Consider the following 24,319-nt stretch of genomic DNA (forward strand, 5'->3'; position numbering starts at 1 on the left):
TGCGGCCGACCCTATCTGACCGATACTGGAGGGCGCCCCCAGAGAGGTCCAGGCACCTGAAACGCATCTTCAGTACGCCAAAGCACCTCTCGATCACTCCCCTTGTCGCTACATGGGCATCATTGTAGCGGTTCTCCGCCTCATTGTGTGGCCTCCGTATAGGCGTCATCAGCCACGATCGCAATGGGTAGCCCCTGTCGCCCAGCAACCAGCCCCTCAGCCGGGGATGGCGTCCCTCGTACATGCCGGGGATGGATGACCGCGACAACACAAATGAGTCGTGTACACTGCCTGGGTGACGGGTGCAGACGTGCAGGATCATCATGCGGTGGTCGCAGACCACCTGTACGTTCATCGAATAGGTCCCCTTCCTATTAGTGAACACGGCCCTGTTATCTGCAGGAGCCCGCACGGCGACGTGCATCCCATCGATCGCGCCCTGGACCATGGGGAACCCTGCAACGGCAGAGAAGCCCACGGCCCGGGCATCTTGGCTGGCCCGGTCCACGGGGAAGCGGATGTAGCGGTGCGCCATGGCATATAGGGCATCTGTCACTGCCCGGATGTACCGATGCACCGATGTCTGCGATATGCCGGACAGGTCCCCACTCGGTGCCTGGAATGACCCCGTTGCATAAAAGTTCAGGGCCACCGTAACCTTGACGGACACGGGGAGAGGGTGTCCCCCGCCAGTGCCACGCGGTGACAGGTGTGCCAGCAGGTGGCAGATGTGTGCCACGGTTTCCCGGCTCATCCGGAGTCTCCTCCTGCATTCCCGGTCCGTGAGGTCCTGGTATGACTGCCGGGGCCGGTACACACGGGGCACCCTCGGGTGCCTCTGTTGCCGTGGGGCCGCGACGTCCTCCTCCCCCTCCTCGTCCTGTCGGTCAGGTGTCCCTCCAGCCTGGGCGGCTGCCGCCTGCCCCTCTGCGGCAGCCTGCGCCGCCTCTCTGGCACGCTCCTCCTCCTCCTCCTCCTCCTCCTCCTCATCCAGGGCAACATAGACATGAGCGGCTGCCACCACGGCGGCCAACATCGCTGGATGATCTGAAAACATGATGGCCTGGTGGGGGGGGGGGAGGGGAACGACGACATGTCATCATTGCCCATATCCCCTCCTCCCCCCAGCCATGTGGCATGGACCGCATGGGTCCAACTGTTGGAGGCTGGCACCTGGCCAGGTGGACCAACTCACTTGCCCTCCCATCCCCCTCCTCGGCACGGACCCCCCCCCAACCTCCACCCCAGCACGGACCCCCCCCAACCCCCAACCTCCACCCCGGCACGGACCCCCCCCCCCCAACCTCCACCCCGGCACGGACCCCCCCCCCCCAACCTCCACCCCAGCACGGACCCCCCCCCAACCCCCAACCTCCACCCCGGCACGGACCCCCCCCAACCTCCACCCCAGCACGGACCCCCCCCAACCCCCAACCTCCACCCTGGCACGGACCCCCCCCCAACCTCCACCCCGGCACGGACCCCCCCCAACCTCCACCCTAGCACGGACCCCCCCCCAACCCCCAACCTCCACCCCGGCACGGACCCCCCCAACCTCCACCCCAGCACGGACCCCCCCAACCCCCAACCTCCACCCCAGCACGGACCCCCCCCCAACCTCCACCCCAGCACGGACCCCCTCCCAACCTCCACCCCGGCACGGACCCCCCCCAACCTCCACCCCAGCACGGACCCCCCCCCAACCCCCAACCTCCACCCCAGCACGGACCCCCCCCCCAACCTCCACCCCAGCACGGACCCCCCCAACCCCCAACCTCCACCCCGGCACGGACCCCCCCCCAACCTCCACCCCGGCACGGACCCCCTCCCGGCACTCCCCCGGAGCCCAGCCTACTCTAACTATACCCCCCTGGTACACACACACACACACAACCCGAGACACACCTCTCCTCACGCATTCAGACTGCGGCCACGCCATTTCCTGCCCAGAGCCAACCCCCCAGGCCGTCAGTCACCTCCACGCTGGTCGGCGTGAGCATGGAGCACCGGGTCACGCCGATGAAAAGGAGGTTTGATTCACGTCGACGTGAACGGTCATCATGTCGATGGGACTTCGGCCCATCCGGAAGGGAGAATATCGGCAGGCCGAAAATCGGCTGCCTTGCGCAGACTTGTGACATTCTCCGCGGCAGCAGCGCCATTAACGCCCAGCCGACTTTTCTCCCTTCGGAGACTTCGGTGGGGGCGGGGGCGGGATTCACGGTGGCCAACGGCCATTCTCCGACCCGGCGGGGGGTCGGAGAATGACGCCCCATACGTGAAACTGGAAATCCGCCCCATCGTCAAACGCGATTCCGGCGTTGGGGTGCGGAGAATCCAGCCCCACATCATTTTACTGGGAATCGGGAATTAGGTAAATTTTAATGCCACTTTGAAACTCCAAAAGATTGTGCCCATGATTTGGTGAGACATGGGTTAATTCCGCACAAACAGTATGCTCCCAATTTCAACGATATTGACTGAAAGGCAGTTTCCGAAGGAAAATGAGAAGTACATTGTCGGGGGATGACGGGGTGGGGGGGGGGCATTGTCGGGGAGGCGTGCATTGTCCGGGGAAGTGAAGAGGAGGTGAACATTGTCAGGGGCCGAGGAGGAAGTGAGCATTGTCGGGGGTTGAGCATTGTCGGCGAGGGGTTGGTGAGGGGAGGAGAGCATTGTCGGGGGTTGGGGGGGGGAGGTAAGCCTTGGCAGGGGAGGCGGGCATTTTTAGGGGGCAAGGGGGACGTGAGCATTGTCGGGGTGGGGGTGTGTGCATTGTCAGTGGGTGGGGGGGGTGTGATGGGAAGGTGGGCATTGTCGGGGGAGTGAAGGGGGCAATGGGCATTGTCAGGGGTAATGGGGGAGGTGAGCATTGGCGAGGGGTGGGCATTTTCGGGGTGAAGGGGTAATGGGCATTGTCGGGGGAGTGAAGGGGATGTGGACATTGTTGGGGGAGTGAGGGGGTGGTGAGCATCGTGTGGGGGATGAGGGGGAGTAGGGCATTGTCAGGGAGGTGAGGGGGGGGTGAAGGGGTATAGGGCATCATCAGGGGTCCATCTGTGCACTGTTGTGGCTGATAGGGGCATTTAGAATTCCTGTCAGCCAATGAACTGAAGTCAGATTTACAGGGAACCCGCCTGTAACTGAGTGAAGGAGTGAATGCGGCTCTGTTGAAGTTACACTTTGTCACTCTGCCTCTGCAGCCTGTTCATCACTGTATTTAAACTGCAACAGTGCGAGAATGTACAAAGGTTGCAGCATTTAAAGCTCAGTGGTCAAGTTAAATCCCAGACAGTGGCAACAGCTCTTGCTCCAATCGAAGATCTTGACCAATGTCTTTCGTCAGGGCTCCTGACAGAAATGCAATAAAAGCTGCGCAACCCAAATCTCTTCCTGCATCACAGCCGAGTGCCTGGTTTTCAAATGTGTCTGCAGGGAAGTTGCCAAGAGAGACTTGGCCATGAGTTTACCAGGGCAGAGGAAAGTTTGCAGGATAGATAATCCAATGTTCGGAACAGTGCTGAATCATGAACAGCAGCTAAATGGGGCTGTGAATGGGAAGCCAGGTCCATAAAGAGCAACACATCAGCTGGAGGTTTAAGGGTAATTGGCCATAAAGGGCTCCAGAGTAAGATGTATGGTAACGGAGTGACAAGTACACTGGACAGTAACAACATCTGGGCAGCAACACATGAGGGCAGTGTAACGCCAATTGTAGCTGCAACATGTAACATGTTGTGTGTAACAAAATACCCAAATCAGTTACAGGAAAAAAACAGTCACAATTATATAACTTCATACTAACTCTGATCAGCCCTCTTAAAAAATGAAATGCCCATTGTCCCTTTCGATAAAATCACTGGTCTCCCCGTTGATTTTAATTCTGGTGTGGAGCTCGGAGATATGTTGCCATGGGGCTGGGTGAATCTGAACTACTTTTCCAAAATAGATGTTGCTGGTGAGACCTGTAGAGGATCTTTAAATTGGCATTTAACCGATCGGGGTGATTAAAATAGTTTCGTTTGCGGTTGCTTCAGGAACGGAAACAGTGCATCTGTTTTCCAAGTGAGAAATGGAGTAAAGATTTCCAGTTTAGGGAGCTGGCCTCTTGCATTTGAATAACATTAGAAATTCTCCGGCACCATGTCGGTTTGCGTGCTGTGGAGATTACCTCGTAGCCCTACCTCAAACTGGCTGTCATTGCCCTTATTCTTCTTTCAGCTTTTACTGGGGCCTCCACAATATTCGTTGATCACCCCTTCTCCCCTCCTCCTGCCAGTCACTCCTTCCTCTTCCAATTCAACTGTGTTCACGTCTCTCATCCCTGCATCTTTTCATCCAGTAAGAAGTCTTACAACACCAGGTTAAAATCCAACAGGTTTGTTTGGAATCACTAGCTTTCGGAGCACTGCTCCCTCATCAGGTGAGTCCAATGCCGAGTCCAATATCTTTTCATCTAGTCTTCGGCTGCCCTCTTGCTAGCGATCCCATCTCCATCACTCACCTCACCACATATCCTCTCTCTCCGCAACATGATCATAGAATCCGAGCAGTGCAGAAGGAGGCCATTCGGCCCATCAACTCTGCACTGACCTTCTGAAGGAGCACCCTACCCAAATCCAGTCCCCTACCCTATCCCCGTAACCCCACCTAGCCAGGGCAGCACGGTAATATAGTGGTTAGCACTGTTCCTTCACAGCTCCAGGGTTCCAGGTTCGATTCCCGGCTTGGGTCACTGCCTGTGTGGAACCTGCACGTTCTCCCCGTGTCTGCTTGGGTTTCCTCTGGGTGCTCTGGATCATGGATTTGCCAACATCAATTACCCTTAGTGAACAAAAAATAGGTTAGGTGGGGTTACGGGGATAGGGTGGAGGTGTGGGCTTGAGTAGGGTGCTCTTTCTAAGGGCCGGTTCAAACTCGATGGGCCAAATGGCCTCCTTCTGCACTGTAAATTCTATGATTCTATGACACTAAGGGGCAATCTACCTAAACTTGTGCATCTTTGGACTGTGGGAGGAAACCGAAGCACCCGGTGGAAACTCACGCAGACACGGGGAGAACATATAAAATTCACACAGACAGTCACTCAACCCCGGAATTGAACCCGGCTCCCTGGAGCTGTGAGGCTGGGGTGCTAGCCACTGTGCCACTGTGCTGCTGAAATGATCATGACATTTCAAGATTTTCCTATTATTTTCTTTGATGCTTTCGGGCCTCCCATAAACCCTTTGACTACAATGCAGGCACAGTTTTTAGCGGCCAAAGCCCACAGACATGCAGGCACCTTTGTTTAACTTGAAGCTAACAAAAGTATTTATGCTTTCTTATAGAAACACAGAATTAAACTTAGTTAAAGCTATATCTTGTTTCTAAAGCTCATAAAAAGAAATATACTTTACTTAAAACTAGCTCTGTTTCCTGACACTTGTCTTTTACTCATTTCTGTATCTCAGCAGTCTTTTCAAAATTCTACCAACGAATGGTGACAGAAAGGCCTTCTCCAGCTCTGTGTCATTTTCACTCCTCAGATAGTTTTCAGGACACTCAGGCTTTGTCTGGTTATCTAGTGCTTCACTGGAGGATTTTGGTCCTTGATCTTCAGTTACACTCTCTGGTTCAGAGCAGGGTCATGTTTCATTTGTTTTCAATAGGTATTATTAGTTTTTTCCTGGACTCTGGTCTATTTGGACTCTGTACTATGTAAGAACGTGGTTCTCCTGCGATTCCTGCAACAAGAAAAGGATACCAGATCCCTTCTTGCTGAATCCTCACTGTCGCTCTTGTTGATCTCCGATGGTATCTCTGTAATAAGAACTGAAAAGCAAGCCATGGCTTTTTCAATTCCAATTTTATTGTGTTCTGTAATGACTTATCCGACAACTTCACAGTGCCACCTGTATCCCCTTTTTATACATATACAAGTGCAGTCTATCAAACAATAAATGTGTCTATTAAACAATTAAAGCTCCAATTCTAAATTAAGCACAGGGAAACATTAACTCTTTCCTGACATCTGCCAGGTTCAGTTCAGTGTTCGGGTTCCTCAATCTAACTACTGTTTCTGCTGTCCCTGTTTGAACAGACCCTGCATGCTGTAGCTCAGTATGGATAAAGAGTTGGGGTGAAGTTGGAAGCATCGTTCTTTGTCACACACACCCCCCCACTCCCCCCTCAGGCACTGTGCTGGAGGTGAACCAACTCTCTGATGGAGTATTCCTGAATACCGTCAGGGCCTGGTAGGTGTCTCTTCTATCTACCTTTCCCCTCTTCAACAGGATTTTTTTAAGGTCTGTATGGTAGGTTCCACCATTCCGTTGGATTGCGGACATTTCAGACTTGACGTTGTGTGGCAAAACTCCCAGTCCTGTGCAAATTTGACAAACTCAGCGCCTGAGAATTGTGGACCATTGTGTGAGATGAGCACTTCAGGTATGCCATGGCGAGCAAAATTTAAATTCAAATGATTCATTAGTGATGCTCTTACTGCCCTTTCTCGGCAGCACAGATTCAAAAAACTTTGAGTAAAAATCTACTGCTGGTAGGTACTCACTGTGATCACTCCACAAGGCCAATTTTCTGCCAGGGCCTCTCGGGAACACTGTGTGGTTGAAGTGGTTCTTTTTATTCTGATTTACTGTACCTTTGGTACACTGAACACGTATTCGCCATTTCCCTGATTTGTGCTCCCATTCCAGACCAATACATTACACCTTGAGCTCTTCTCCTGCATGTTTCTATGTCAAGGTGACTTTCATGTCTGCGTTGCAGTATTTCTTTCCTCTGTGTTGTGGGGATCATTATCTTTTCTCCCTTGAAAAGTATTCCCTCTCTACGTGACTTTTCTCATGAAAGTTGCTTTTTTAAAATGTTTCCAATTCAGGGGCAATTTAGCGACCTACCCTGTACATCTTTTGGGTTGTGGGGGTGAGGCCCACGCAAACAGAGGGAGAATGTGAAAAACTCCAAACGGACTGCGGCCAGGGGCCGGGATCAAGCCCGGGTCCTCAGCGGCGTGAGGCAGCAGTGGTAACCACTGTGTTGCCCCTCTCACGAATGTTCTCATACTCTTGTACAGCAGAAGGGGTTCCGGTCTGGCACGGGCCAGCCATTTAGCACAATTTGCTGCAGTTTACTCAGGGTGGTATTGTTCTTCGTCGCTTCCCTGATCTCATTCAGTTTTGTTGCAGCCACAGCTTTGTCAACATGTGAACCTGTGCTTCCACATTTTTGTCCTCTCTTTGCCTCATGGGTAGGTGTGCACGTGACAAGAGTGTCTGCGATGCACATTTCTTTCCCCTCTTTGTTTTCAACTAGACCTGCTATCTCTGCAGACGCAGTGGTAATTTTTGGGGATGCACTGCTCAAGATGGAAGACTGTAGCTGCGGGTTGGTCTCACCGCTGCCTGTTGCTGTGAGCTACAACTTGAAGCGCTGCCAGAATCTAGCAGTTTTCAGTGAGATTGCCTTCCAAAATGAGCTCTGTCAGTGGTTTCAGAACCTCCATTGTTATGTTCAGATTACTTCTGAGACCATGCCCTGTTTTTATGATACAGGATGACCGACACTATTACTCTGTGGGCGGCATGGTAACACAGTGGTTAGCACAGTTGCTTCACAACTCCTGGGTCCCAGGTTCGATTCCCGGCTTGGGTCACTGTCTGTGCGGAGTCTGCACGTTCTCCCCGTGTCTGCGTGGGTTTCCTTCCAGGTGCTCCGGTCTCCTCCCACAGTCCAAAGATGTGCAGGTTAGGTGGATTGGCCATGATAAATTGCCCTTGGTGTCCAAAACAATGTTAGGTGGGGTCACGGGGATAGGGTGGAGGTGTGGGCTTAGGAGGGGTGCTCTTTCCAAGGGCCTGTGCAGACTCGATGGGCCGAATGGCCTTTTTCTGCACTGTAAAGTCTATGATTTTAATTCTATGTGCTTTATCAGTAACGCGCTCTCATACCATGAACACACAACTGCAAGGCATCTGTAGCCTTGTCACAACCTTCTTTAACGTGCCATCTGAACTTTGTCCTCCAGGTCAGGTGACCCCATATGCAGTATAGAATGTACTGTATAGTATCTAATACTGGTGCACACAATCACAAATTATCGTGACAACATGCAGCCACTGCAGGAAACAAATGGATTTGAGCACTGACCCGAGATGTCAGTGAACTGCTCCATTCTACCCACATCTCACGATTGAAAGAAGAGAACAGTTGAATGTGCTGGAGATTGTTAAATAGTGGGGAGTCCGGTAAGTAGAGGGACAATCACAATACCCATCATGTTTTATTCATTATACTCCTCCTCCAGGGCAGCACGGTGGCACAGTGGTTAGCATTGCTGTCTCACAGCGCCGAGGTCCCAGGTTCGATCCCGGCTCTGGGTCACGGTCCATGCGGAGTTTGCACAGTCTCCCCGTGTTTGCGTGGGTTTCGCCCCCACAACCCAAAGATGTGCAGGGTAGGTGGATTGGCCGCGCTAAATTGCCCCTTAATTTGAAGAAAAAAAAATTGGGTACTCTAAATTTATGAAAACAAAATTATACTCCTCCTCCAAAACAGAGATGGTGGCCATAGCAAGAGAAAACACCCTGATTACCAACCACCAAGAAACCTCTGGCCTCACAGCGATACTCATGGCTGCAAGTCAACATTGTGTTTTTCTCCCCGGATCCATTATTTTAACAAAATTAGCTGCTGTTTTTTCACCTCTCTTTCTTCTGTATGTCACAACAGTGACAACACTTGAAAAGTTATTTCCCTCCCTCCCTCCCACTCTTCCTTTCTCTCCCTTTCCTTCTTTCTCCCTTTCTCTTTGGCGGCGACAAGTTTCGTCCCATTCTGAGTGTACCATTTGTCCTCATGTGCATGCAACACATAAACTATTCAGAAGATGCCACATGACTAAGATTAATTAGATCTGCCTGCTCTGCGGTTGGATTCATTACTATTTCTTTGATCCAAGCTTAATTTGTTTTAATGATACAAATGAGGACTGCCCAAGCATAGCAAGAACCCTTGGTGAAGCACGCGGGTTGTCACGAAATCAGCACTATTGTTACAGCCAAATTTAAAACAAAGAACCTCCTGCAGTTTGCTGTCACAACCAACTCCACACAAAAGGAGAGATTACTGATTCAAGCTTGTCACTCACTCCACCTTCCTCCCATGACCCACAGTGAAGCCATTTGGTCATTCAGTTGTGCATCGATCAATAAGGGGCCGGAAGATAGTAAATTGGGAGGGAGGCACGAGGGAAAGGGTAGCAATGCAAGGGAGGGGGGAAAAACACTTTGGACGATTGCCCTTCCCACCTCAACTCACTAGCCGCCGAGCATCCATTAGTATCTGATTATAAAGTGACATGAGCTGAATTCAGGAGATTGGGGCCGGGATTCTCTGGGCATTGAGATTTACTTTCCCGCCGGCAGCGCACCACCACCAGCGGGTTTCCCGACGGTGGTTACTATGGGAAATCCCATTGACAAGCGGCAGAAAGATAGAATGCCACGAGAAACACAAGGCTGGGGAAGCTGGAGATCAAGTATACCTTAATCATAAGGGGCATCGCTGAAAAAGATGTTGGGACAATCTGTGAAAGCTAAACTTCTTCAACTTCTTTTCAGTCAGTAGCCACTTGGATGACAGCCAGCCAAAACACCAGGGGCGGGATATTCACAGCCCACGCCGGGCCGGAGAATCGCCGGGCCGGGTGCGAATTGCGCAATGCCGCCCCGACGCCGGTCCGCCAATTCTCCGCCCGGGATGGGCCGAGTGGCTGCCAAAATAATCCGAGCCCCGCCGGCTGCGTCCACCTGTGGTCTTACCTGGTGGGACCTCAGCGTGCATCCTTCCAGGGGCGGCCTGGTGGGGGAGAGAAGGGGGGATCCAACCCCGGGGGGGCCTCCGCTGTGGCCTGGCAGCGATCAGGGCCTACCGATCGACGGGCCGGACTCTCGGGCTTGGGGCCTCTTTTTCTCCATGCCGGCCTCTGTAGCCCTACGCCATGTTGCGTCGGGGCCGGTTAGGAGAAGGAAGCCACTGCGCATGTGCGCAATCGCGCCGGTCGCAGTGCGCATGCGCGCATTCGGGCCGGTTGCAGCGCGCATGCGCAGACCCGCGGCACCCATTTGAGGCCGGTATCGGCAGCTGGAGTGGTGTGGGTCGCTCCAGTGCCGTGCTGGCCTCCTGTAGGGGTCGGAATCGCTGCTCCTGGGGACCTATTGACGCTGTCATAAAACACTACGGCGTTTACAATGGCGTCAACACTTGGCCTCAGGATCAGAGAATCCTGCCCTAGTTGTTTCCTATTGCAAGTACCCTTGGTATTTGTGCATACTATTTTGATTTGGTATACCTATTCTCCCGCCTTACCAATTCTTGATTAGGCAGGATTTTCCAGTCCCCCAGCCGTGTGTTTCACTGAAGCCTGTCCACCATCCACAAGGCTCAAGTCAGGAATGTGATGGAATGCACTCCCCTTGCCTGGATGAGTCCAACTCCAGCAACACTGAAAAACCTCGGCACCATCCGGGAGAAAGCAGCGCAAACCTTCCATTTCCGGGTTACAGTCACACAGGGTGTGTATCATCTGCAAGATACACTCCAGCAACTCATCAAGGTTCCTTCGGCGACAGTTTCCAAACCCACCACCAGTATCCGCTAGGAAGATCGGGACAGCACATACATGGGAACACCACTGACTGGAAGTTCCCCTCCAAGCCACACACACCATCCTGACTTGGAACTATATCTCCTTCCCTCACTGTCACAAATCAAGATCCTGGAATTCCCTCCCTAACAGCACTGTGAGTGACCCTACACCTCAGAGATTGCAGCGCTTCAAGAAGACAGCTCAACATCAACTTCTTAAGGGCAAATTGGGATGGGCAACAAATGCTGGCCGAGACAGTGATGCCTAAATCCCACAAATGGATGACTAAAAAAATACTTTGTCAGTAAAACAAGCAGTCTCCCTCCCTCCACCTTCTGTTGGCCTGTCTTCTCCCGTTCCAAACGCCCTGAGCTCTGATCTGAACACTAAACTGCTCCATAATTCTCTGAACATTAAGTATTGATTGGCTTTCCAAAGACTGCAACTGCTGCTGTATTGAACTTGTCCTGTTGGCTTTACCAATGATGTATGGAAATTAATGCTGATTAATCTTCCAACTTGGTACTTCCAGGCCATGGATGGCATGGTAAATCAAAGAACTGTAGTGAAAAACCAGAAGAAATTTACTAAAAGGGGAGGAACGAGCTAAAGAGAGGGTGCGGAGGGAGGGAGAGAGGGAGCGAGAGAGAAAGGGAGAATGAGAGAAAAATACTGGAGTGTCTATTTACACTCACAACCCAACAATGTTCAGGTGCCTCAATCACTATTACTGAGTAAAATAATTGGAGCTCTGACGTGTGGGTAATGTGAGGATTAGCATGCCACAATTCATGATTAGTCTGCCATTTCAGCAGTGGAGCTTGAGGTCAAAATCACAAATGAGACAGAGTACTCTCCCCTTCCATTGTTAGCTTTCTGTGAAGTGAGTCAGGGCCATAATCAGTCCATTCTTCACTGAGAGTGTCCGGGTGCTTAAATACAATTGTGATACATGTAATATTCACTGTACACCTTCAACGTGGTTCATACAGCCCGAGAAGGAGCTATACAATTCCCAGCCGCTCAGTTCTCTATTGCTGAAATGTTTTTAAAAGCGACCTTCCCCCACTGCGGCCTTGCGGCCGCTGTCCTGAGCATCCCTTAAAATGTAATCCCGGGCTTTGGAATGTGCCCGTCTGCAATACTTGATCAGGGCCAACTCTGCGCTGGAAGACAAACAGATTTTGTGCAGGCCAAAGAGTGTCTTTCACAGAGTTGAAGATGCTCCAGCAGCAGCTGATATTTGTCTCGGTGTGCGTCCCTGGGAACAGACCTGTCGAGCACAGAGTCCTGCATCACGGAGCTGCTCGGGATGAACCTTGGGAAAATAGCCCATCTCTCTCCACACCTTCTTTGCAAAGGCACATTCCACTCGGAGCTGGACAGTGGGCAACGGTCTCTTCCCCACCACATCACTCGGTGGTGACATACAGATGGGCTGAGACTCGAGACGTACAGGAAGGGTCTGACAGGGAGTGTCTTTCTTAGTTGGAAGATTGTGTGTTCAAGGCCCACCACCACACGACTTGAATAGTAAATAAATACTGACACTGCAATGCAGTGCAGTACTGAGGGAGTGCTTCACGGTCAGAGGTGCTGGGCGGGATTCTCGCATTCGGTGGCAGAGTGTCCACGGTGTCGGAAACGCCGTCGCATTTCACAACGGCGTGAATGGGCTGCTGGGAGTACCTATTCTGGCCCCTACAGGGTAGGACTATCAAAAGGGAGATAAACCAATGGAGTTGGGTTTTACAGGGGATTGGCCAGTGGGCAGTCTCCACCCGCACCCCCCCCCCCCACTTCCTGGAATGAACATTAGATGGCAGCCGCGCATTGGAATGAAACAGTCCCACATCAATAATATACAATCAGCGAGCTAAACGAGGAGAGAGTGGGACTTCCACCTCTAAGTGAGAAGAAACCCTCCACATGAGAGCTGATTGGCCGGCAGCTCCAATGGACCAAACTGCGCCAGAACTGAATAGTGGGCACTGCTGGGACTGCAAGGAGGAGCACAAAGGAGAGCAATGACTGCTGGAGACAGGTAAGTCACGGCCTTTTCGGGCAGGAAGGGATCCAAGAGCCTAAGAAGGAGGGAGAGGAGGGTGGAGAATCATAAAGTCATACAGTGCAGAAAAGGCCTTTCGGCCTTGATGCGACCATCAATTCACTCGAAGACACGTGGAGAAGTAAACCGTGGTTTTAATCAGCTTAGAACTGAGCCTGCCTGTGACCAGTACAACACTGAAGGCGGCCCCGCAGGTCAGCAGCTCTTATACTTCCTGCAAAGGGGGTGGGGCCATGGGCGGAGCCCGTACATGCCCCAACATACCCCCTGTGGGTGAAGCCACACAATGGCCCATAGGTAGAGCCCATAGGGTTAATAACATAACACAGTGCACTGGTGAATTATCAGTAAATATACATTCACCACATTCACCCCCTGTTTAAAAATGAAGTCTGGCAGGGGTGACGGGCTCATAGATTCAGTCGGTCCGGTGCTCGGATCGTACGTTGCGACCGCCGAAGCACTGATGTTGCAGCTTCGGGTGGCTGTGGTAGTGGGTCTGGAGTGGGCACAGGCGTGGACTCCGGGAGCGGCTCTTCCGGAGCTTCATTCCTGTGGACCGGTGCGGCGGGTGGGAGCGAGCGCAGGAACCATATAGGGGTGGGGGCGCTGAACATGGGCGGTTGGACGGGACGTAGTGGGGGGATGCAGCAGTGTGAGTGGTGTTGGAGCCTGCGGGCGCCAGGTCCCGGAGGGAGACGGTATCTTGCCGGCCATCGGGGTGTTCGATGTGCGCATAGTGTGGGTTGGAGTGCAGGAGCTGGACCCTCTCTACCAGGGGGTCGGTCTTATGGCTCCGAACATGTTTTCGGAGGAGGACTGGACCCGGTGTCATCAACCAGGGCGGAAGCGAGGCCCCTGAGGTAGCTCCCCGAGGGAAAACAAACAAACGGTCAAGAGGAGTCTGGTTTGTGGCCGTGCAAAGGAGGGACCTAATAGAGTGGAGCGCATCGGGGAGGACCTCCTGCCAGTGAGAAACTGGGAGATTCCTGGACCGCAGGGTCAGTAGGACGGTCTTCCAGACCGTCGCGTTCTCCCTCTCCACCTGCCCGTTTGCCCTGGGGTTATAACTGGTAGTCCTGCTCGAAGCGATGCCCTTACTGAACAGGTACTGACGCAGTTTGTCGCTCATGAATGACGAGCCCCTGTCGCTGTGGACATAACTGGGGAAACCAAACAGGGTGAAGACACTATGCAGGGCTTTAATGACAGTGGGGGTGGTCATATCAGGGCAGGGGATGGCAAACAGGAAGCGGGAGAACTCATCTATGATGTTAGGGAAGTACATGTTGCGGTTATTGGAGGGGAGGGGCCCTTTGAAATCGATACTGAGGCGTTCAAAGGGCCGGGACGCCTTTACCAGGTGGGCACTTATCCGATAGAAGTGCGGTTTACACTCCGCACAGATTGGCAGTCTCTGGTTATAGCTCTGACCTCCTCGGTGGAGTAGGGCAGGTTGCGGGCCTTGATGTAATGGGCGAGCCGGGTGACCCCTGGGTGGCAGAGGGCATCATGGATAGCCCGTAGTCGGTCATCTTGCGCGCTGGTGCATGTGCCGCGGGACAGGGCATCTGGGGGCCCATTGAGCTTCCCAGGACGATATACTATATCGTAGTTATAGATGGAGAGTTCGATTCTCCACCTCAAGATCTTATCATTCTTGATCTTGCCCCGCTGCGTATTGTCAAACATGAAGGCAACCGATCGTTGGTCGGTGACGAGGGTAAACCTCCTACCAGGGAGGTAGTGCCTCCAGTGCCGCACGGCTTCCACGATGGCTTGGGCTTCTTTTTCGACCGAGGAGTGTCGAATTTCGGAGGTGGTGAGGGTGCGTGAAAAAAACGCTACCGGTCTGCCTGCTTGGTTGAGGGTGGCGGCGAGAGCGACCTCTGAGGCGTCGCTCTCCACCTGGAAGGGGATGGACTCGTCCACCGCGCGCATCTCCGCTTTGGCGATGTCTGCTTTGATGCAGTTCAAGGCCTGGCGGGCCTTGGCTGCCAGTGGAAAGAGGGTGGCCTTAAATAGTGGGCGGGCTTTGTCCGCATATTGGGGGACCCACTGGGCGTAATAGGAGAAAAATACAAGGCACCTCTTCAGGGCCTTGGGACAGTGGGGGAGAGAGAGTTGTAGGAGGGGGCGCATACGGTCAGGGTCGGCCCCTAGGACCCCGTTTTCTATGACGTAGCCGAGGATGGCTAGCCTGGTTGTGCGGAAACGCATTTCTCCTTGTTGTAGGTGAGGTTGAGTTTTTGGGCGGTTTGGAGAAATCGGTGGAGGTTGGCGTCGTGGTCCTGCTGATCATGGCCGCAGATGGTGACATTGTCCAAGTACGGAAATGTGGCCCGCAGCCCGTACTGGTCCACCATTCGGTCTATCGCTCGTTGGAACACCAAAACCCCGTTCGTGACGCCAAAGGGGACCCGGAGGAAATGGAAAAGGCGGCCATCTGCCTCAAATGCCATGTAGTGGCGGTCCTCCAGGCGGATTGAGAGCTGGTGGTATGCAGACTTCAGATCCACCGTGGAGAACACGCGGTAGTGCGCGATCTGATTCACCATGTCTGCAATCCGGGGAAGGGGGTACGCATCGAGTTGCGTAAACCGGTTAATGGTCTGGCTGTAATCAACCACCATCCGGAACCTTTCCCCGGTCTTGACGACCACCACCTGAGCTCTCCAGGAGTTATTGCTGGCCTCTATGACCCCCTCCCGCAAGAGACGCTGGACCTCGGACCTAATGACCGTCCTGTCCTGCATGCTATACCGCCTGCTTCTGGTGGCTACTGGCTTGCAATTGGTAGTGAGGTTTGTGAAGATGGGGGGGGTCGTCGATTTTTAGGGTCGCGAGGCTGCATATGGTGAGCGGGGGCAGGGGCCCCCCGAACTTAAGAGTTAGGCTCCTGAGGTTGCACTGGAAGTCGAGTCCCAAATGGAGAGGAGCGCAGAGGTCTGGGAGCACATATAGTTGAAAATTAGCGTACTCAGCGCCCTGTATCGCTAGGGTTGCAGTAGTGCACCCTTGGACTTGCACCGAGTGCGACCCAGAGGCGAGGGATATGGTTTGTTGCGTCGGGAATATTGGGAGCGAGCAGCGTCTTACCATGTCCGGGTGAATGAAGCTCTCTGTGCTCCCGGAGTCAAAAAGGCAAGGTGTCTCATACCCGTTAATCGGGACGGCCATCATGGAGCTCCGGAGGTGCTTAGGTCGCGACTGGTCCAGGGTGACCGCGCTGAGGTGTGGGTAGCCGGAGGCGTGATCGGAGGTGCTGGGTCGGCCCTGCGATGGCTGTCTGTGTAGGTCGTACGCTCCGAGTGGCATAGCAGATGGCGGCCCCCGTTGGTCGAGCGTGGCGGGCGGTGAGGAAGATGGCGTCCAAGATGGCGGCCCCCATGGATCGCACGTGGCCAGCCGCGTGGGGGAGGATGGCCAAGATGGCGGCCCCCATGAGTCGCACATGACGGGCGGGCGGCCGCGCAGCACAGGCCTGGGGTAGTTTCGGGTCGGGGGCCCACGAGGGGGTCGCGTGATCGGCCAGGAACGCAGTAAGGCTCTGAAAAGCGGCCTCCAGAGAGGTAGCCAGTTTTACCCTGTCGTCCAAGTCCTGGGCCCCTTTTTCGAGCAGGCGCTGACTCACATAGTTCGATTAGACCCCCGCCACGTAAACGTCTCGGACGGCGAGCTCCATGTGCTGAATGGCCGTAACGGCCTGGTAGTTACAGTTGCGCGCGAGGGCTTTGAGGTCGCGTAGGTAATCATCTAGCGACTCCCCGGGGTGCTGGCGGCGAGGTGGTTCCTCGTTCACAGGCCGCACGTAGAGGCGTTCGAGTAGCGTGAGCGGCTTCGCCGAGCTGGACAGAAATGCGATGGCTCACCTGTGCGTGGAGGAGGCTCAGCTTCTGTTTGTCAGTGACGGGTGGCATAAACGACGCGGCGAGATAGGCCTTGAAGCATCGAAGCCAATGTGAAAAAATTTATTTCGCCTCCGCGGCCTGTGGATCGAGTTCCAGTCTGTCAGGTTTGAGGGCTGATTCCATGGTAGTATTTTAAGCTGATTAAATTGATGCGACCATCAATTCACTCGAAGACACGTGGAGAAGTAAACAGTGGTTTTAATCAGCTTAGAACTGAGCCTGCCTGTTACCGGCACAACACTGAAGGCGGCTCCGCAGGTCAGCAGCTCTTCTACTTCCTGTAAAGGGGGTGGGGCCATGGGCGGAGCCCGTACATGCCCCAACATATCTCCCTGTGGGTGAAGCCACACAATGGCCCATAGGTAGAGCCCACAGGGTTAATAACATAACACAGTGCACTGGTGAATTATCAGTAATTCTACATTCACCACAGGCCTGTCAAATCTGCACCGACAATAACTACCCCAAATTGCGCGCTGATCCCATTTACCAGCACTTGTCCCATATCCTTGAAAGTGATGGTGTTTATAGTGCTCATCCAAGTGCTTTTTAAAGGTTGTGAGGTTTCAGTACAGGGTGTGTACTCCCAAATTTAAATGCTGAGCTATCGCAATAATTATCTCTACTTTCTCACTCCTGCAGGTATCTTTAGCTGCAACTTGTCCGCCAATTCCAAAAGGTTTGTTTTCACCATATTTTGTAAACCTCCCAGGATTATCTCTTCAACACCCAGAAAACTCTTAGCCACTGAAAGAGCTATTTCACAATTCACTCCCTATTAAACTGACAGTGGATCAACACTTGAAAATAGCCGCTTCTCACACTCATTAAATTCAATAATCCCAAACTAAACAAGGAATTACACTTTGTAAATCCCGGCAAATGGCCCCCCAGCTTTGTTAGGATCCGTGGGCAGGATTCTCTGATCCTGAGGCTAAGTGCTGGTGCCGTCGGAAACACCGTCGCGTTTCCCAACGGCGTCAACACGGCTTCAGGATCAGCAATTCTGGCTTGTACAGGGGGCCAGCACGGCACTGGAGTGACCCACACCGCTCCAGCCGGCGCCGCGCTGACCGTGCCGGCGCAAATGCACTTCGGGGTGGCGTGGCACAACTCGCCCCAGCAGCGGCGATTGTCCGGCCCGGCCCCAGGCTGAGAGAATCCCGCCCCCTGATGAGAACCTCACTATTTTCAATTTGTAAAGCTGTGAGGAAATGTTACTGCATCACAGGACTGATTTCACTGACCCATAGATATCTATTTCATTAAACAAATGTTAAGTTAAACACAGAATTATCCACATTAACAGCAGAGGAATAGCTTTACAGTTAACTGTTGCAACAGTTTGTAAGAAACTTGAATTTACTTCCTCAACCTGCCTCTCTATTCCAATTAAGCAAACAAATATAGTCCAAATACCACTTATGAATAAAGTTAACAACGAGAACCTTTCAGGACCGAAACTGAAACACTTCTGTTCAGATTAAAATCCTAGGAACCTTTTGGACAGACCTGGCTACTCCCCTTAAATACATCATCTGTACCCAAAGGAAAAGGTATTTTCTGTCTCCCCCCACAAATGCCCCATGACCTGTTTAGCCAGGACCAAAGACAATGCCGCTGGTAAATTTTTTACATCCCATATGTCCTTTAAACGTAAACAATGTTCCATTAACAGAACACTTCACCTGCAAAATCAATGATTACCTCACTTTTAAGACCTCTTAATCACAGCTCTAACATGCGTATTGTCTTTATGCATCGTAACCCAGGTTTTAATAACATTACTGCAAAAAAATATATGAAATATGACAATTTCTTCCATTAATCACACATGTCTCCATTTCTTCTTTAACCAATTACTCTAATTCAGTGCCCATTGGTTCTCGATCCTTCCATGGGTACAGTTTCTCCTCATCTACTTTTACTGGACCCTTCACGATTTTGCATGCCTCTATCAAAATCTCTTCTCAACCTTTCTTTCTATAAGGTGAACAATTCCAGCTTCTCCTCTCTATCCACAGAACTGAAATCCTTCACCCCTGGAACCATTCTTCCGAATCCTTTTTGCACCCTCTCTAATACCTTTGCATCCTTCCTGAAGTGTGGCGCCCAGAACTGGACACAATACTCCAGCTGAGGTTAAAACAGTGTTTTATACAAATTTATAACAACTATCTTGCTTTGCACACTATATTCCTGCTTATAAAGCGCAGGATCCCAGACACTTTATTAACTGCTCTGTCCTACCACTTTCAATGATTTGTGCACAGTTACCCCAGATCCCTCTTGCTCCTGCAACCACGCCCCCCCTCCCCCCCACCCCTTGGTATTGTACAAGTTGTACCCTTCATTTGGCTCTCTGTGTTCTTCTGACCAAAATTAATCCTTTCACATTTCTTTGTATTAAATTTCATCTGCCACTTGTCCACCCATTGTACCAATCTACGTCCTTTTGTACCTTAACAAAATCCTCCTCACAATTCATAATATTTCCAAGTTTCATGTCATGCCCAAATATTGAAGCTGTGGACTGTGTAGCAGATGAGAGCTTAAACTCTCTCTGGTGACCATGGAGGATCCTGGGCGTGATCGACAAGAATGAGGACAGAATCAACTCGCACGCGAGATTATCTGGCTATTCCGCAGCACTTGGAGTGCCGAGAAACACTCCGCCATCTAACACCCATCCAGGTAGACCAGGGACCTCAGCTGGGAACTCCTTGACAAGGCCACACTTAGCCCCATTTCCAACACTGAATAGTTCTGGTGAGCAGACCGCCTCAGTACAGCGAGAGATCAGGATGCCATTTTAAAAAGGCGTCATGGCCTTGCGAGCCCCTGACACGACTTCCGAACTCCCCAAGCCCCAACTCACTACAAGGTGGTGCCCGGGCACCCCTACAACCGCACCCAGTCCCGCGCAGGGCAACCCCCCAGCCCGATCACTGCCGCACAAAAATTGCAAACTTGACACCTTGGCAGTTCCAACCTGGCACCCTCCCTGCCAGCTGGATGTTCCACCTGGACACCTTGGTGCCAGGCTGGCACCCACATAGCACTGCTATGGTGCCAGGTCAGCAGTGCCAGGGTGCATGGGTGACATCAGCAGTACCAGGGTGCCACCCTGACCAGCAGGCAAGCACCTGGGGCCCTCCAATTCCCGTCTGCTCCCCGTTTGTGGAGACCAGCATTGACCAGCGCTCGCCCGAGGCCTCCAAGGCGAGGGGGTTAGATCCCACGCCTTGGGTTGTTTGTAGGAATGCACATTAGAATGAGACCATCTGTCTGACTCCAATATGTAGATATGCCAGAAAGTGATGTCGCCTACAATGGGCAGGTTTCACCACGCAACATCTCGCGAGATCGCGTTAGATCTCGTGAGGCGTGACGAGATGTGTTTATCCCAGAAGTGGGATCGCTCATCATCGACCGGACGTGTTGTGCCACACTGCGCTGCACTTCAGGCGCAACGCGACCTGTAGACTCCGCCCTCTGTGCTACTATTTTGATGAAGAGAAGGTGAGCCCTCCCTGGCGTCCTGGTCAATATTTATCCCAACATCAACTCATGAAAACAGATTAGCAGATCATTATCAATTTGCTTTTTTTGTACACTGTGCAACATTGTGCGTGTCGCATTCCCTGTTTCGTACCAGCTGTTCATCTCCACGAGGCAATACTTAAATGAACGTTCCATCTTTCATGAATAAGAAAATCCTATTATCGTCTTATTATCCTGCTCATTAACATAATATAATCCGCCAAATTAAGGGACCACTGGATTGATCCAATTGGCTGATCAACTCTGACCTCTTCAAGAGAGGAGTAGATGAACCAAAGGGATCAGTTTGACATTATCCATCATAATCTATTTGGCTAAGTATTTAGTGCCAGTCCCAGCAGCAGCAGCCTCGGGACTTCCCGTCGATACACAGATACACAGATGTGATAAATTGTGCTTTTGCCTCAATCCCATCTTCGAGGCTGGCTGGAGATTAATCTCTGTCAGTTTCTGACTGGTTTTACCATCTGCGCAGCAGTGAGGAGGAGAAGGAACAGGGCCTCTGATCCATCACTTCCCAGCACGTGACCCACTGCGTGGGACGCTGATGCCCACTCAACGCAACATCAGTTGGCTCCTCGCACCCAGGAAGTGCTGGCAAAGGTCCTTTCTTTATGGATTCCAACTGTGTTCGTGGCAGACCGACTCAAAACAGACCAAGTCCGTTTTCATTTGGAAACAGCAGCTTATAATTGAAAAGCTCTTTTAAGAAGTTACAACAGCGGACCACACTTTAAAACCAATGGCGGGATTTTCCACTCCGCCTGACTGCCAGGCGTGGAGGAGACATGCCGTTGGCCGCTGGCGAGATCTTCCTGTCCCACTGATATCTACGGCGCTTTGCGTCACTCACCCGTCCCGCCTCCGGGAAACCCAGGGGTCACCTTGGGCTGGACCGGTTGATTCCACCAGCGGGAAGGGCCGGAACGCCCCACTCTACGCACCGGGCTTTGAGATGATGGTTGGACATCAAAGGTGCTATATAAATACAAGTCTATCTTTCTAAATTGACCCAAGGCACTTCACAGGATTGTTTTCAAATAACATTTGACATCAAACCACATCAGGATATAATGGCGGAGGGGAGGGAGGACCAGAAAGCTGGTCAAATAGATAGGCTTTAAGGAGCAGTTGGTTTATTTGTTCATCACAGGATTGTCACAGCGCAGCATTAGGCGGTTTGGCCCGTCGTGTCTGTGCCAGCTCTTCAAATGAGCATCGTGACTTAATGCTATTCGCCTGCCTTTTTCCTGTAACCTCCACGTGCTGTTTCCATTCAGGTAATGGCCTAACGCCCTCTTGAACCTGCCTCCACCACACTTCCAGGTAGGGCATCCCAGACCCAAAACCTTCACTGTGTGAATCTCACCGTCCTGCTCTCACGTCCACGTGTCCGTCCTTGGCCTGCTGCAAGGTTCCAGTGAAGCCCAGCGCCAACTGAAGGAACAGCACCTCATCTTCCGATTAGGCACGTTACAGCCTTCCAAACTTCACATTGAGTTCAACAACCTCAGACTGTGACCTCTTCATCACCTTCAACCAATTTTTATTTCGATCAATTTATTTTCATTTCTTCCATCGAAACATTTTCCCCCCACCATTGTCTCCCCTCCCCCCACCCCACCCCACTTGGGTCATCTGTTCCCTGTTCCGAGTTGACCTTTGACGCACTGCTTACCTTTGTTCTTCCATTAACATATCCTGGTCTTTTAATGTGCCACTATCAGCTCCCTTCTTCGCCTTCATCTCCACCTATTCCCTTTGTCTTTCTGTCCATGACATCTTTGTCAATCTCCAACTATCGCTGGCCCTATATCCAGCCCCACTGCTCCACTCTTCCCCCAACCCATGCCTCGACAACAGTATAAATCTCATCCTATTTCCAGTTCTCTCCAGCTTCGACAAAGAGCCATCCAGACTCGAAATGTTAGCTCCGTTCTCTCTCCACGGATGCTGTCAGACCTGCTGAGATTGTCTAGTATTTTCTGTTTTGTTTCAGATTCCAGCGTCCGCAGTCATTTGCTTTTGTACAAGCCTTCCAACCAGCCTGCCTCGGTATTTTTGCCCAGCTGCGTAGCCACCCGCGAACAGTTCCTGGGGCTGGTGGGCCCGACTCCTTCTTTCCCTCACCCCCACGGTGTGAAAATTGGGTGCACTGGGGCTCCTTAAACCGAGGCAGAGCTGCCGAGTCGGGGAATTTCAGCGAAGATCCAGGCCAGGTTTGTTGTTCAGGGCTCGTTCAGCGTCTCACTGAGAGATTCCGAGGTTTGTGTGTTTGAAAATCATGGTGGGAGCTTTCTGACGATTGACGCTGGTGTGATCTCCCACGGAACAGAAGGTACATACAATGAGAACTACCTTTGATAACTCTGTGATCGTAACCTGTGGGCAGCACGGTAGTACAATGGCTTCATAGCGCCAGGATCCCGGGTTCAATTCCCGGCTTGGGTCACTGTCTGTGCGGAGTCTGCACGTTCTCCCCGTGTCTGCGTGGGTTTCCACCGGGTGCTCCGGTTTCCTCCCACAGTCCAAAGATGTGCAGGGGTAGGTGGGTTGGCTATGCTAAATTGCCCTTAGTGTCCAAAAAAGGTAAGGTGGGGTTACGGGGATAGGGTGGAGGTGTGGGGATAGGGTGGAGGTATGGGCTTAGGCAGAGTGCTCTTTCCAAGGGCTGGTGCCGACTCGATGGGCCGAATGGCCTCCTTCGGCACTGTAAATTCTGTGATTCTGTAAGGTCCCGCCACAGGCAGCCTCCACACACCGTGAGCTGCGCGGTAAATCCCACACATAGGCAGCTATATACATCTGCAAGGGCCGGCCCTGATTAGGTCCTTTCTCCATGCTGGCTTCTGCTGGAATACCACTGCACTCAGTCCATTATCATGTGACCCTCTACAGTATAACGTGAATGGCTCTGTTTGCCCGGTCCCACGTTAACCCTTGCGATGCCGAACACTCAGATACCAGAGCAGCCACAGACGTGCATGCACGTAATCATGTTTACATTGGATCCACATTCAGGGCAGACTCTCACTTAAGGGTAAGCCTCACGCTTTAACTAAACCTCTCCCACACAATCTCACACATGTGCGTCAGACTCAATATTTTTAAGTATCTGTCTGCTCTGGGCAGGCTGTAGCATTGCCAACCCAGTGAGCACATTCCCGGAACTTTGATCACACGTCACTCGATCATGTCATTCCCGATGACACGTTGTTCTGACGGTAACCCCAGACCGCACCTGACCACTTGCCTGCAGCTTGCAAACGGCACCGAATGTAACTTGTAAACGTTTCAGCTCCTGCAAATGAGTATCTTTGCCCGTGGGTTTTGCGTGAAAATGTCCGATAACAAGGAATCCACCCGTGCGCCAGTGAAGCACGTAAACAGGCTCAAAGGGACAAGGGACAAAGCTGTACCTTTCACTCGGGGTAGCTTGCAGAGTGCTTGGAGGATTCATCTTCCACTCCCGCAGCCTTTCAGAGGGTTGGCAAACCCTGATGCTGAAATGAGCCCGCTCCCAAAAGAGCATTCGTTCAGCCAGGCTGTATCTATTCCCTGATCAATCTACTGTTGCTGGATTTGTTCATTATCTCTGGTAAACTCTTTTGGGGCATGAAAACCAGAAACTGCCAGGCCTGTTTCCGTGATGCACATTCAATCCAATAGGTCAGATCCCGATCAGTATATTCCGAATGGATCTGATTCCTGCTGGGTTGAGGCCAGCCAGGCTGCTGGTGTTGGCTCTGATCCCTGGCTGTCCTCTGCTCAGTTACAGGGTTACAGACAATAGTTCAGGGTTTTTTTGCATACTGGAGGGAAGTTTAAGAAAGTACAAGTGCAAGAAGTCAGTAGGAGAAACAGAGAAAATAGGAGCAGGAGGAGGCCATTCGGCCCTTCAAGCCAGCTTCGCCATTCATTATAATCGTGGCTGATCATCCTACTCAATAGCTTAATCCCGCTTTCCCCTCATATCCTTTGATCCCGTTCGTCCTAAGTGCTGTATCTGACTGCCTCATGAAGATATGCAGCGTTTTGGCTTCAACTACTTTGTGTGGTAACGAATTCCACAGACTGACCACTCTCTGAGTGAAGAACTTTCTCCTAATCCCTGTCCTAAATGGTCTA

The 24,319-nt window shown here is 52.1% G+C and overlaps 1 protein-coding gene across 4 annotated transcripts in view; it reads right to left on the bottom strand.

Moving 5' to 3' along the window:
- The window catches only part of LOC140427663 (neural cell adhesion molecule 2-like), an 896,208-nt gene that overhangs the window by 784,125 nt on the left and 87,764 nt on the right, over positions 1 to 24,319 (bottom strand). For 2 of the 4 annotated variants that reach the window (XM_072513135.1, XM_072513138.1), the window contains exon 1: positions 9,822 to 9,983. The exons of 1 other annotated variant lie outside the window; for it this stretch is intronic. In XM_072513135.1, the coding sequence (XP_072369236.1) occupies positions 9,822 to 9,843 (22 nt within the window). In that variant the 5' untranslated portion in view covers positions 9,844 to 9,983. Of the gene's footprint in view, positions 1 to 9,821; positions 9,984 to 24,319 lie in introns of those variants that run through there. One more of the 4 variants, XM_072513137.1, reaches the window with a different exon arrangement.

The sequence above is a fragment of the Scyliorhinus torazame genome, chromosome 8 (genome assembly GCF_047496885.1).
Source record: "Scyliorhinus torazame isolate Kashiwa2021f chromosome 8, sScyTor2.1, whole genome shotgun sequence".
NCBI classification, from domain to species: domain Eukaryota; kingdom Metazoa; phylum Chordata; class Chondrichthyes; order Carcharhiniformes; family Scyliorhinidae; genus Scyliorhinus; species Scyliorhinus torazame.